Genomic DNA, 12,488 nt, shown 5'->3' on the forward strand with positions numbered 1-12,488 from the left:
CGATGACTCCGAATTCGGATAATGCCGAATGAGTTAATTTTTGGAAGGCCCTGGTTGTTTCTTTTCCTTACCTTCCCTCCGTCCGCAACAGAGGGGGATCATTTCCATTTTCTTCCTTTTCCTCACCGCGTTCCTCTGCGTAGGTAGCCCCCTTCGCAATCTGTCATCGGATCCTGCTGGGCTGTCCCAAAAGATCTGTGAACTGATTTGCAAGTCAGGTGTAACCTGGACACAGACAACACTTCGCCTTTGACCCCCCTTTCCTCCCTCCGACTCTTGTGCAGCTATCTCCTCGTTCGCAGTCCTTAATTGGACCCGGCGTACTTGGCTAGCAATCTCCAACCCTGCGTTCTTGAAGATCGCATATCCCCGCTCGGCCTCCTAGATTTTTCTTCAATTTTCACGACTTCGATACGACTCCACTTCGGCCCCTTTGATCACTCAATCCACAGCGATCAACGGCCATTCGGCAAGCAGTCCGAGTCTGTTTGTCGCCCCGACTCGCAAGAGTCTCCTTTATCACAACGCAAGTTGCTTGAAATGCCTGTCCCAACGGCCTTGGCCCCGTCTGCAGCCATCAACGTAACCTCTCTCAAGAAAAGCCAGCAGCTACGCCCGCAGCTCAGTCTTACCTGCAGCGTCGTGAAGCTGCGCACCCCAAGGGCATCGTCCACCCTCTTGCGTCTACATTTGACGACATGATCGCCTCGTTCTGCCTCAACACGCGGCTATCATGCACCAATTCAACAGTGGTCATCATCGTCCTTTCACCGTTGCCGAGGACAACGTGCCCTTTGACGTCCTTTATGGAGCCAGTCTAGCTCCCCAAGAGAGGTACGGTGCTTCTCATCCTACGTGCTGCATTCGGGCGCCGCCGTCGCCTCTGGTTTCCATATCACCCTCCCAATAAGCGCCGGAACACTCCGAGTTGGCCTCCTTCGCCTCATGGTTATCCTCCTACCCCTTCTTTCGGCGAGGACAACTGCAGCGTGGACGAGCATGACTCGTACGTGCGCAGGGAGTACAGGGTAGTCAATGACCGATTCCGCGAGACTTCCGCTAATATGGCGCCTTGGCCTCCCGTTCCCGGTAACTTGCCTCCTTACCCCCAGTACGAGGATCTGCCGGTTCACAAACACCAGCATGTTTATGGCTCATTTGCACCTGCTGCGTCTGAGGTTCCTATGCCCGACATCGTGCCCGAGCAACTCGTTGTCCCTCGGCCTGCTCCGGTGACCCGGGATTAGAGGCTCTGACACCGCCGAACGATGACCCTCCAACAAACTTTATCCATCACCATCTGAGCTGCTCAAAGCGCCAACGAACAAGCAAGGGCTAACGCGGGCGTCAATCTCGCGGATTGGATGAGTGACAGTGTTTGGGACGTCTGCTCCTTTCTAGTCTCAAATGAGTAGGTCTATTTTCGTTATGTCTCCTACCGGAGGTACAAGTGCTCATATGTTTTCTAAGTGCACCTCCATCACCAGGTCGAGTGTTTCTCCGCCGGTCCCTTCGTTCTCTGGTGGCATGGTGCCTCCTCCTTTTCGGCGGTTTGTCCAACAGACCATCTACCAAGTCTCTGCATCTGCCGCGTCGTTGATATTGGCTCTTTGGTATATCCATCGTCTTCCCATTCGTCGGACCGACTATGACAATTTGTCCGAAATGGAGCGTGCTTCCGCGACGACCTTCTTTCCTCTCGGAATGAGATCCCTTGGCGGATTCTCGTTCTTGGTCTTACGTTAAGCAATAAGTGGTTGGAAGATAATACCTTCACAACGAAGACTTGGTGTGTTTTTAGTTCCTGATTCAGGTCCGAATCACTCTGATACTGGTTTGAATTAGGCACGAGGTCACTGGGCTAAGCATGGCATCCATGCGCTCACTTGAAATGAAAGCCCTTGCTATTTTTTCCTGGGTACTTGGGCCGCAGCCCGATGAATGGCTGGCATGGATAAGTCAACTCAGGCGACGGGAGCTGTCTACGATTCACACGATTGGTAGTGAGAGGGAATATCGCCTTGCGAATGGTGCCGTGAAGAAGCCCGTTCAAGTCTTAGACGAGCTCATTGCCGAGGTTAACGGTAATGATATCGAGTTTGACACCTTTCCTGCCGTTACGTCCTGTGAATCACCCCTCCTCGATGATCTGGATCCTAGTGTAGGATGTTTCGATGCATCCCAGCAAGAAATTCATCCTCGTTTAGAGATGCTTTGGCATACTCGTACTGTGTCATTTCCGAGACTCGTGGCGAGTTTAGCGAGACCTTGAACCGTGATGCTGGGTCGTGCCGTCCTCACACCATTCATCGTGACCTTTTCCCTCGAATCCCTGGTATCTGGGATCCTACCGATACGGCTTTGGACTCGCCTCAACCACCTAGACCCCGTCCATCTTACGAGGCAGTTCAGCGACCTCCTGTTGCTCCTATTCCCCCCGCTCCCACCTGTCATCAGCAATATCAACACTCAGGGTTCGTCGATAATACCCCTTTCGCTTCCGCCGAACCCCTAATAGATTTCCATCCCCACCATCGCCGGTACAATACGCCTCACGAAGTTGGTAATAACTTGGCATTCGCAGAGGGAGGCGGGCGAGTTTCGAGGTGGTCCAGAAAGGGCAATGATGAAGTAGTGATGACATCTTGTGGAACCACTGCCACGCGCATACCGTTCCTCCCTTTCGAGTCTGACCGATCTTGGTACGACACCACCCGTCTACCTCGCAGTATTGCAGAAGGCCATCACGTCGGCGGACCTTGGAACGCCCTTACTGGTATGTTTCGAGCAGTGTGAGCTCAAATTACAGTTGCCGCGGTCCTTCTCGCCACCTCTTGTGTTGCTCGGACAATCCGAATACTTCCGTTGTCGTCCATCTTCTCGTTTATTTCGTCTCTCTCAGTTCGTATCAGCTATTTAGGATTGTTCACCATTCAGTTTCAATTATCGCATCTGATATCCTCTTCCCGTGGCACCAACGTTGACAGACCATTCGACACCGACTCTCAGGGTCAAGGCCACTTGACATTGTTGTACCGCAGCAGCGCTGCTGGTGCAAGTATTTCCGAAAAGGTCTTAGATCACGCTGCCTCAACACTGTATGAATTTTGGTCATTGGTGCTTCGATTCCCCGCATGCCTCTAGTCTCTCTTCTGTGTTTTCTCTTTCGCTCCAAGCACTAATTATTGCATCAGGCCGCCCTTCGGTTTTGTTCAAATATCGACCTCTGGCTTCCCTCATCGATTTCTTGTGGGGCTCATTCGAGATGGACATTATAATGTGGAGAGTTTTCACTCGCGCATCCCAAGGATTCATATGCTCCAACTTTGGGACCAGGTCGTTAATCGTCGGCCGAAATCCAGCGGGTTCCGAAGATTTATCACCGCGGTTCTCCATCTCGTCACACTGGTCGTTTGGATTGCGCGTACATAAACAATTCCTTTTTCCGCTTGTTCTTCTGTGTTTTCCCCCCTTTTTTCATTTTTGCCTCTGCCCCATTTCCAGTCCTCCTGAGCGTCTGTGAACGCGGAACTCATAGACGATAACGACTCATCCATTATGGTTCCCCTTTTTCCCGTTGCTTTCCACCGCTTTCGTTCAGCGATCTCCAATCACACACATTTTAAAATATGTCATTTTTCCATTGTAACGAACCAGCCAGTTCTTTTTTCCCTGGTTTTTGTTCTCTCTTTGCTCTATGGCGATTTTGGCTTATCCCTCTCTTTCCTTACTCCGCTCCTTGGTCTCTAACGCCTTCTCGTCCGGTGTCGATTGTCACCTTATATCATCCATACCATCTACTTCCAACTCCCACACGTTCGCGCGGATCTCCCCATGCATTCTTTCCGACTGTCCTCAGTTTGCATTGTTGGACGTGCACGGTCAACTGCGGTTATTGCCCTTGCAACGTTATCTCTTCATGTGAGGGAGTGTCCTGATAATTTTTACTCTGTTCCAGTGACTGGGCATGGCAACTCCAAGGAACACTTCCCTGACAATTCCATCCGATGGCCAACCATTATTATTCCCTCTCCCATCTGTCGTTCGCCGACATTTCCTACCACAAACGTGATTCGAGAAAATATACAAAAAATTAAATCAAACTTGTCCCTTGTTTTGCTTCTTCACCCACAAAACACCCGTCCCTATATTCCCATCCGCTATCATCGTCACCTCTTGTTCTTCAGTGGCAAATGTTGATCAGTTTGGATCGACATTTGCCTCATTTATGCACACTAAAAACCTTTTTTTCCCCCTCTTTTCTGATTGTTCCACGAAATGGTTCAATGCCACCCTGTCACTGAGGCCTTGTTCCTTTGAGCCTTCCCTGGCTAGCTTGCGCCCGTACGATTGTTACAATTTTGCCTTTGCAAACCATTTCCCCTTATCCCGCCCCTAATTTTTCCCAAGTTACGTTCGTACTTGCGCATGATTTAATGATATCTTCCGTGGTTCATCAAGATGTTTCGTGTGCTCGCAATCGTTCAAGTCTACCTACAACGTAAGCGCCCTTGTCCTCCAGTGTAATGTCGTTGCTATATTGGTGTTAGCCGATTTGATGTATTGTCGCGCCAAAAAGGGAAATATGTAAATGAGCGCCCATGAACGGTTTGTTGGGCGCTTCGAGTACGAGCCGCTCGCGTAAAAGCTGGGAATGAAACAGCTTGGCAAGGTGAATCGTAAGTTGGGCCGCACGCGTTCATCGGTGCAACTACTTATTATATTGCGTTGCTATTTTTATATCTCCAACTAATTATGTAGCGTATCAGGGGAGCGGGAAGCTCATGATGATTCGTCAGTTCGAACTTCAGGCAGCTTGAATGCAGAATAACAGACACGCGAAATGCCAAGAAAGGCTATCCACAAAACCGATGCTGGCTTGGGCGCGAGACAAAGGCTGTTGGTACAGTTTGTCGGGAGGGATACAGTAGCTAGCAGAGGTGAAAAAAAAAATCGTTGAGCACATGGATCCTTCATAAATAACAGAGCCTGCATTTCTTATGAATCTCCAGGAATATGGTAGACTGGTGCCTCGCCTTGCGACCCATCATAACGGCTAGAACTGATGAGGATACAGTATGGCCATGAGGATGCAAACTCACTCTTCAGTCCATGATGGTCACTGGTGGGACCCCCTCCTCGCGTTTTTTCAGATAGAAACGAACAAATTGGTGGGTATTCCCAGCGAGAATGACTACTGCGACAAGCTGTCCAAAATTCCACACATTCTCGCCGGGTTGTACGTGATTGAAGTGGACGGTGAGTTCCAGCGAGATGACACCATATGCGGTACCGATCAGACGCCCGAGGGCGCCACAGAAATGCAGAACCTTGTCAGCATTGGCCACGGCCTGGGGAGTTGGCTGTAGTCCTGGATTTTGTGATGAATGTTGATCAATATATGGTGTTGTGGGAGTGTCAAACGTCGGATGTGGGTTGATCCCCGAAAAGTATGGAAGCTCGAAGGACGGATCCCGCTCATGCGCCGCTTGCCGGGTCAACGAGCCCTTGAGCAAACGAAAAATGGACTTGATGATCCAAGGCGTTGCATACAGCGCTGCCAGATTTGACACGCCTATTACCGCGATCCCTAATGCCCTGAACCAAAGGGCGGTGACTCGAACTTTCCAGGCGAGCATGAGATAGATTACGCTGTCATTACACTCTGGGTCGGGCCCGAATCTTGGAGCGTTCACCATAAGATATACCGCCCAGGCAGAATGGACAGTCTGAAGAATCCATATCTAGAATGTACAACATGTTGACCTGTAGAGATGTGATATCCATAATAAACGTACCGTCACCCAGTAGAAAGCCAGTTGCTTTGGGGGAGCGCGGTAGTATAGAGGGTGCACGAATAATATTATCCCGAAATAACCATTAATATGGGATATAATAAGGGCATGAAAGAGATCCAGTTTTTTCGATACGGTTTGCACAATTGCGACAATCTAATCACTGGTCAAGGCGCGGTTGTTAGCGTGGGTGTACAGAACCCACCAGCAAGGCTAGCGCGTTCACACCGGCGCCCTGAGCCAAAGCATCGCACAGCTCCGTATAACCCCTCCCAAATCGCAGCAAGGAGATAATAGTGCTGGTAACATAAAAAGAGACGCGTATACCGATCCCAGACACGTTGGGATTAGGCTCGATGCTACACATTCTCAGGGAAGTGGATGAAAGACAGGTGTGCAGGTATCAGCGTTTTGTATGGGCTCGGGATTTAGAAAATATGCCGCGAGGGCACTGGCTTCCCTCGATGTCCTATATGCGGACTTGGGGGGGTTTGGCGGGTTGAGCACCCGAATAGCCCAGTATTTCGGGAGGCCAAGTTTTCAAATTTTGAGGAACAGGTTCGTAGCCAATTAATACAAAAAGGGGATACCGCTTCGGTACGGTTGTTATCTCAATTTGCATTCCGGAGTGGAAATGCTTCGAGCCCAGTTTCGTCCGCCGATTTCGAGTCCGTGAGCGCAACATCTCAGCACATATGTCCCGAGACACTAGAGTTACGGTTTTTGCATCTTTCAAGGCGATTCTGCATAGCTAAGCTGGTCTGGAACATCATGGATGCTGACGAAACTGCGACGGAATGCGGTAACATTTTAGCGATTTAAAGCGGTAATCCGAACTACTTGATGAATAATGAAAGGATGGGACTGTTCACCTCGTCGAGGCCAGAGCAACTGCGCTTATTTCACCCGTCCTAACCCTCCCCTCCCCCAACGTGGAAGTGCTGCTTTAATGAATAGACACCCTTCGTGGTGCACAATTCAATACTGCGGAGAATTAATAGGAAGGAGTCGTTACATATAGGACCTTCCTCACGATAGGTGATGATCAGGCACGGCGTGCCACGAGTGCGTCACAAAGTGGAGCTCCACTGCCACAGCCCAGTGACCCTGTGCTACGGCAAGCCATTGATGCGCGCTGACATCATTGAGTGCGGATCCTGACGATTTTCACACTTATATGTCCCTTGCCTTTTGTACGACCGCGAACCTAAGGCTCATGGTTATTAGATACTGCTTGCCTGGGTCGTGACCCAACACCGACAATGGGCCTGCCGTGGTCTCCTGGGGTAAGTAGTGTGGGTACCTGATGCAAATTCACCCATAAATTATGAAATCCCAGACTCACTGGTCTTAGCTCTAGCGTTGTGTGTGTCGGCATTTGTGTCCTGAACCCAAATGGGTCGCAGTCGATACTGGGTACTTCCGTGATATGTAATTGCCCCTCACATTCAGTTCCTTCACTTGCCTTCGAACGCCTCAAGCACATACGTTGACTGTCCTGCCAGCTTCAAGTCCATGGATAGGCAAACCTCGCGTGTTGAATATGACAAGACTCCTTGCATTGAGGCAAGGCAATCATCGGTTGACCACCTAGGCGCACATCATTACAAATAACTTATTTTGGAGGCTTTTCTAAATAAAGCAATTCCCCGTCACGGTGAACCAGATGGGCTCAATGGTAGCGCCCCTCCAGCCCAACTGGCAAGGGATTTATTCTTTGGGAATAAATCGCGTCGACTACGTGGAAATATCATGACTCATTTGTGTTCCATCCCTCGTGGTATTCCCTTAAACCATTTTTACGCCGCTCTAATGACCCTTGACCCATGTTATGGGAGATCTTCTCCACCGGCCTGGCACACGGATTGAAGGGGCTTCCTGGACTTTCTTGTCCTCTCGGTCTTCTTTGACATACGCGAAATTAGGTAGCAACAAGGTGAAAATTTGCTCTACGTTCAATGATGAAGATGTCCTGGTGGCTGGTGCGGTGGTGTTGACGGTTTGGATCACAAAACATTTCCCTCTTGCAGCCGCCGAGTGCCGCATAGCATCGAGCGCCATGCATCGACTATGACTGCTTAGGTGTTACTAACGGGAGGAATCTTGCATAGGTAGTAGTCAGACCATACAGTTTTAATTATTGATTTGAACTGCCGCTCGCAATCCCGACTCTGGCTCGATGGTCTGGAGTGGGGGAGGCGGATCGTCATTGATATATGGTCAAACTTGTTGTGCCCGTTCGGTGTCCAGTCGTTCCGAGCGCGAGGTCGGGGACTGCCGCTCGCAGCGCTGAACTACACCATACGAAGTCCTCAGGCTTTGCGCTGACGCGCCATACTCGCCGATTGTCGAATTCACCAGTGAGGGAGCCAGCAATGTTTTCATTCTTGCCACTTGTTGAGCGTTGCGACAATTTCCGCCGTGTGGATGAGGGCAGTGAAGTCGACAATCCCATCCCGTTCTATGTTACTCCGCCACAAGGGGTCGAGGTCAGGATTGGGTGGATTCGATCCCCAGTGGTTGACGTATTGCAGCAGAAAACAGGCAACCCCGTATTTGATGTGACAGGTACTGAAGCTTTGATAGTTAATTTTGATATCGTCGAATCCTCTGAATGTTTGCATGTACCAGGACGGGAAGTTCGTTTTGTCCGTAATCTTGACTCACCGCGTAAGCGTAGCGACGCGCTTGATGTGCTATGCAGAGAATGGCGCAACAGCGGACTCTTCAGCGATGTCATCGGCGGGTCACTCTGGAGGGATGAGCTTTATCCAATCTACTATGACCCATTTAAAAGGACGGGTTCGGATAATACAGATATCGCATTTCTTCTCGAGCGTGCTTGTTGCACTATTTTCGGGCTCGTAACATATGTGAGCAAGGTGTTCTCTTCGAAACACCTAGCTAATGATCAAATTGTAGGGCTGCCACATGACGATGTACTTGGAGGGAGAGCAGAAAATATGGGTCCCAATAAGAGCAAAAACTAAAACGTCAGCAATCACTTGTGAAGCTGCTACGTCGCTATTGACAGGATGTAATTAGTTGGCCGGGTTGCCCAGATAACACCGTTGCCGGTGGAATACCGTATGGACTGACTCCAACAGACGCATTGGTGAAAGAGTGCATGGAGGAGGCTTCGCTCGAAGAAAGTTTCGTCCGCAAATACCTCCGGGCTACCGGAGCAATATCCTATTTCTTCCAGTGAGTGACCGACAAAACATCGTTAGTGTGCCACATACAGGTGCGGGCTCCTATCAGATCGTCGAAGGGATGGCTCAAACCAAAGACGCAATATGTCTACGATTTGGTTGTGCCAGTAGGGGTGGATGCCCCAGAACTTAAACCTTTAGATGGTGAAGTAGAACGGTTTGAGGTCAGTTCAGCTCTACCCAACACACACCTTCTTGCTCCATGCCTTTATTAGCTTCTTTCGGTGGACGATGTGCTCGACAAACTTAGGAAGGGTCTGTTCCCGCCAACCTGTGCTTTAGGTATGTGTATTACTCACGAAGATCAATAAAGTGACCCGGTTCGCAGTCTTCATAGACTTCTTTATCCGTCATGGTCACATCACTCCTGAGTCGGAACCAAACTTTGTCGAGATTCTTACAAGGATGCATGGCCGATTTGGTTTTGACAATTATGTCTGTGCTCAACATCCACAACTTTGTTTTCATCCGTTTGGTGATACCTATTTCCACAAAGCAGTCTCCGAATGAGGTCTAAATTGTAGCTAGTAGACCGATCTTGTGGCGTGGTACAAGCAATTCGAACTGCCGTCTTGTGAAATCTTTTCCATCACAAGAAGATGAGCTACATGACTGCTTAAGGGAACGATTCTGGGAATCGCCTCTGCAACTCGGCATATGTATCCACGGAGGTCTCTTTGAAATCTCGATAATTGATCCCCAGGATTTTCTTCGACTTTGCGTTGTCCATGATGGCCGCATGTGGAACTGAAGTGTCCTCCCGCGGCTCACGGGGAGGGACTTTATATCTGGCTTCAATCAATGCATCGACTGGTGAACAGAGTAACGTTTTCGCGGAGTGGTGAGAAATTCCAACATCAAATCTTCCATACGAGGAAGGAGGACAAGAACTTACTCGATTGCTGGTAGAAGAAAGGTGCGCTGGATATAATAATGCGCTCTCCACCTGCCTCTGGTACCTCTAGGGCCAGGACATGCGCAAGAGCGACATCTCGGACGTCCACGAAATTGTTAGAAAAGAAGTCCAGAGTGCCATTGAAGATACAGTGACGGAACAACGCGATAGTTGCATTCAAGGCAGACACATCCTTGACCTTTGAATCGAATTAACCAAGAGTAAACGTCCCAGGTTTTCTCTATATTTGCTCACCTCATGTATGATCGGCTACAAGTGAATACAGCTGTAGATCAGCGCCAGAGAACGTGCGGTTATGCACTACACCGACGCACCCCAAAGACCTGATGCAGCAAAACCCAGGTCAACTCCAGCCAATGATCTTTAGAAACGAAAAGCGCACCACACTAGGCAAGATAGTAGTCAGATCAAAGTGCAAGCCCTTATTTTCGTTAATGAACTTCCAAGCAGCTTGTTCAGCCTTGGTCTTGCTTGTTGCATACTTCTGCTCTCCTGGTGCATTCGTTCCCTCCCGCTCGATGATTCCCTCAGACTTCGAGTTCCAGTCGTCCTGTTGAAGCAAAAGCCTCAATATCGCTAGGGGGAATCATTGTTCGTCATGCTTACCTCCGTGAAGGTGTATGATGGGACATCTTTCGATTCCAGTATGGATGCTATGGAAGATGTAATTACTATTCGCTTGATGTTGTGCCTGGTCTCCATTTGATTAGGAGTGCCCTTTGAAGATGACTTGCTCCATACCCAAATTGTTGAGCGCTTCGAAGAATCCCAAGAGTCCCCTCCACGGCTGGCCCAATGACGGATTGAGGATCGCCAGAGACATCCATGGGTGTGGCAGCGTGGATGATGGCATCAGGGCCCGTGGATTTCACAGCTTCGTCGAATGCATTCTCCTGTAACACCATTTTTCACTATTCGAGCCCTAAATGAGTGATAACCAACGCACTTCGAGATTTTTGGCGACAACAAATTCAAATTTATCTCCAAACTGCTTCTTCAGATAGTCTCCCTTCGGCGCTGACCTCACCGTTCCGATGACGTTGTAACCTCGATCGATGAGAACTCGGACGATCCAGGCGGCAATAAAGCCATTTGAACCAGTTACTAGAACCTTGGCTGGCGATGTGAGAGAAGGCATCATTCCAGACAAAGAGCACAAAAGATAGAAGTAGCTGCAGGAGGAGAGTCGATTGCGACCACAATCATCCAATGTTATAATGATATCGAATTGCGATCAGGACGACTTACATACGTAAGCCTTCTGATATCAATAATCTATCAATATGTTCATCTTCGCACCCTGGCCCAGGGAAGACCATATCCGCTGCTCAAGATGGGTGCACACTTCCCCGAACCGTAACGGGGCTCATTGATGCGACAATCTCTTGCTGATATCATTTCTATCTTACCAGTCTTATTTCACTTGATGGGTAACTGAATTGCTTGGTTGCTGCATTTCAAGCTGTGGTTTCTCTTGATATTTCTAGTGATATTTCTAGTCACAGAAATAGTAGTCGTGTACTTTCTGTTGCATAGTTTCTCCTTTCGGAAATGTCCGAAAGCGAGCTGCACCAGGATGCTTGCGTCGTTTGGAATGTTGGCAGGGCCATCAGGATCAAGGTCGTCGCCAAGAGGGATGACAGGAGGGCCAGCTGGGGCAACTGGAACAAATGACGGCGCCCTTGACGAAGGTGGCGGAGGAAAAGGTGCGAAGGGTTCGGGGACTGCGGTGGCATCGACGTGGCCTTCCACTTCAGCTAGAGATCTGATGAACCGGAAACGGAGCCCGATTCCCAACCAGCTGCATCAGCAGCTGCCTTTTCCTCGTCTGACAATAATTCGCTTTCATCGACTATGTCGTCATCATTTTCGCTGGCTAGGTCGCCTCCACCGTTGGCGGGTTCGGGCATCCCTGTTGGAGGAACCGTGTGGACGAGTTTTCGTACAGCCACATTCCCACATCCGAGCGAGGGAACTCGCCCGGACAGCCACATTCCCGCAGTGGCGTGACTACTTGGTCACAACACCTTTTTCTTACTTATTTTGGTCACTTCGGACTAATCCGCGAAGGCCACAAACTACATTCAATCTTTTGAATTAGTTTCCCTTTTCCTCAGTTCTCGCACATATTGCTTGAGACTGAGGTTAGTTACAGTTCTCTCACTTCTATATGTTGTAACTTACTGCGTTTTTGAGGGAATCTGTCAATTTCCAAGTGAATGGGGTATCAATATGTTTGTCAGAAATCAGCTCAAAAATGATCAAATTTTGGGGATTTTTTATTTTCAATACAGTTAGGATTGTATTGTAATATAGTATGTTAGCGCTGCACTGCCATTCTAAGCTGCCATGTTTGAGCACTTTTAGGACTGAAAATCATTATTCTAACAATCATCTAAGCCAAATGGCTAAGTCAGCTGGGGGCTCAGATAGAACAGATGAAGTCATTGGATGTGGTTGTTGTATATGCTTGCTCCTGAATATTCTTTCGACACTGAGAGCAGGGATATAGAGTACCTTAGAAAGGGACATTAGGATTGAAAAACAGATCTGGAGCATGTTACA

The 12,488-nt window shown here is 49.1% G+C and overlaps 7 protein-coding genes across 7 annotated transcripts; 5 read left to right on the forward strand and 2 right to left on the reverse strand.

Moving 5' to 3' along the window:
- Positions 1–733: 733 nt before the first annotated feature.
- EI90DRAFT_3020248 (uncharacterized protein) lies at positions 734–1,247 on the forward strand (the record flags this gene model as incomplete). The annotated part of the gene is made up of 2 exons (XM_039057484.1): positions 734–834; positions 1,019–1,247. The coding sequence occupies 2 exons, from the start codon at positions 734–736 to the stop codon at positions 1,245–1,247; spliced, it is 330 nt and encodes a 109-aa protein (XP_038910634.1).
- A 240-nt stretch (positions 1,248–1,487) lies between these two features.
- On the forward strand, positions 1,488–2,637 carry EI90DRAFT_3079098 (uncharacterized protein; the record flags this gene model as incomplete). The annotated part of the gene is made up of 5 exons (XM_039061810.1): positions 1,488–1,636; positions 1,672–1,789; positions 1,846–2,232; positions 2,262–2,474; positions 2,561–2,637. Coding segments are annotated over exons 1-4 (827 nt in total), but the record flags the coding sequence as incomplete, so codon positions are not given.
- A 1,027-nt stretch (positions 2,638–3,664) lies between these two features.
- EI90DRAFT_3079099 (uncharacterized protein) lies at positions 3,665–4,005 on the forward strand. Its single transcript, XM_039061811.1, has one exon. It carries the CDS (start codon positions 3,698–3,700, stop codon positions 3,923–3,925), a length of 228 nt encoding a protein of 75 aa, XP_038910636.1. The 5' UTR covers positions 3,665–3,697; the 3' UTR covers positions 3,926–4,005.
- Positions 4,006–4,881: 876 nt separating this feature from the next.
- Positions 4,882–6,515, reverse strand: EI90DRAFT_2502385 (uncharacterized protein). Its single transcript, XM_039053143.1, has 4 exons — positions 6,001–6,515; positions 5,799–5,951; positions 5,103–5,744; positions 4,882–5,056 (listed from the first exon to the last, which is right to left on the reverse strand). Exons 1-3 carry the CDS (start codon positions 6,160–6,162, stop codon positions 5,106–5,108), a joined length of 954 nt encoding a protein of 317 aa, XP_038910637.1. The 5' UTR covers positions 6,163–6,515; the 3' UTR covers positions 4,882–5,056; positions 5,103–5,105.
- Positions 6,516–8,170: 1,655 nt separating this feature from the next.
- EI90DRAFT_2938505 (NUDIX hydrolase domain-like protein) lies at positions 8,171–9,517 on the forward strand (the record flags this gene model as incomplete). The annotated part of the gene is made up of 6 exons (XM_039055197.1): positions 8,171–8,668; positions 8,718–8,788; positions 8,841–8,999; positions 9,057–9,171; positions 9,223–9,289; positions 9,336–9,517. The coding sequence occupies 6 exons, from the start codon at positions 8,171–8,173 to the stop codon at positions 9,515–9,517; spliced, it is 1,092 nt and encodes a 363-aa protein (XP_038910638.1).
- On the reverse strand, positions 9,359–11,233 carry EI90DRAFT_3292651 (uncharacterized protein). The gene is made up of 8 exons (XM_039067346.1): positions 10,870–11,233; positions 10,665–10,816; positions 10,530–10,614; positions 10,306–10,473; positions 10,238–10,246; positions 10,158–10,172; positions 9,903–10,101; positions 9,359–9,817 (listed from the first exon to the last, which is right to left on the reverse strand). The coding sequence occupies exons 1-8, from the start codon at positions 11,062–11,064 to the stop codon at positions 9,624–9,626; spliced, it is 1,017 nt and encodes a 338-aa protein (XP_038910639.1). The 5' UTR covers positions 11,065–11,233; the 3' UTR covers positions 9,359–9,623.
- EI90DRAFT_2502380 (uncharacterized protein) lies at positions 11,167–12,056 on the forward strand. The gene has a single exon (XM_039053142.1). It carries the CDS (start codon positions 11,500–11,502, stop codon positions 12,022–12,024), a length of 525 nt encoding a protein of 174 aa, XP_038910640.1. The 5' UTR covers positions 11,167–11,499; the 3' UTR covers positions 12,025–12,056.
- The last annotated feature ends 432 nt before the right edge of the window (positions 12,057–12,488 follow it).

Source organism: Cantharellus anzutake (assembly GCF_015039405.1).
Source record: "Cantharellus anzutake strain C23 chromosome Unknown EI90scaffold_78, whole genome shotgun sequence".
Lineage (NCBI taxonomy): Eukaryota > Fungi > Basidiomycota > Agaricomycetes > Cantharellales > Hydnaceae > Cantharellus > Cantharellus anzutake.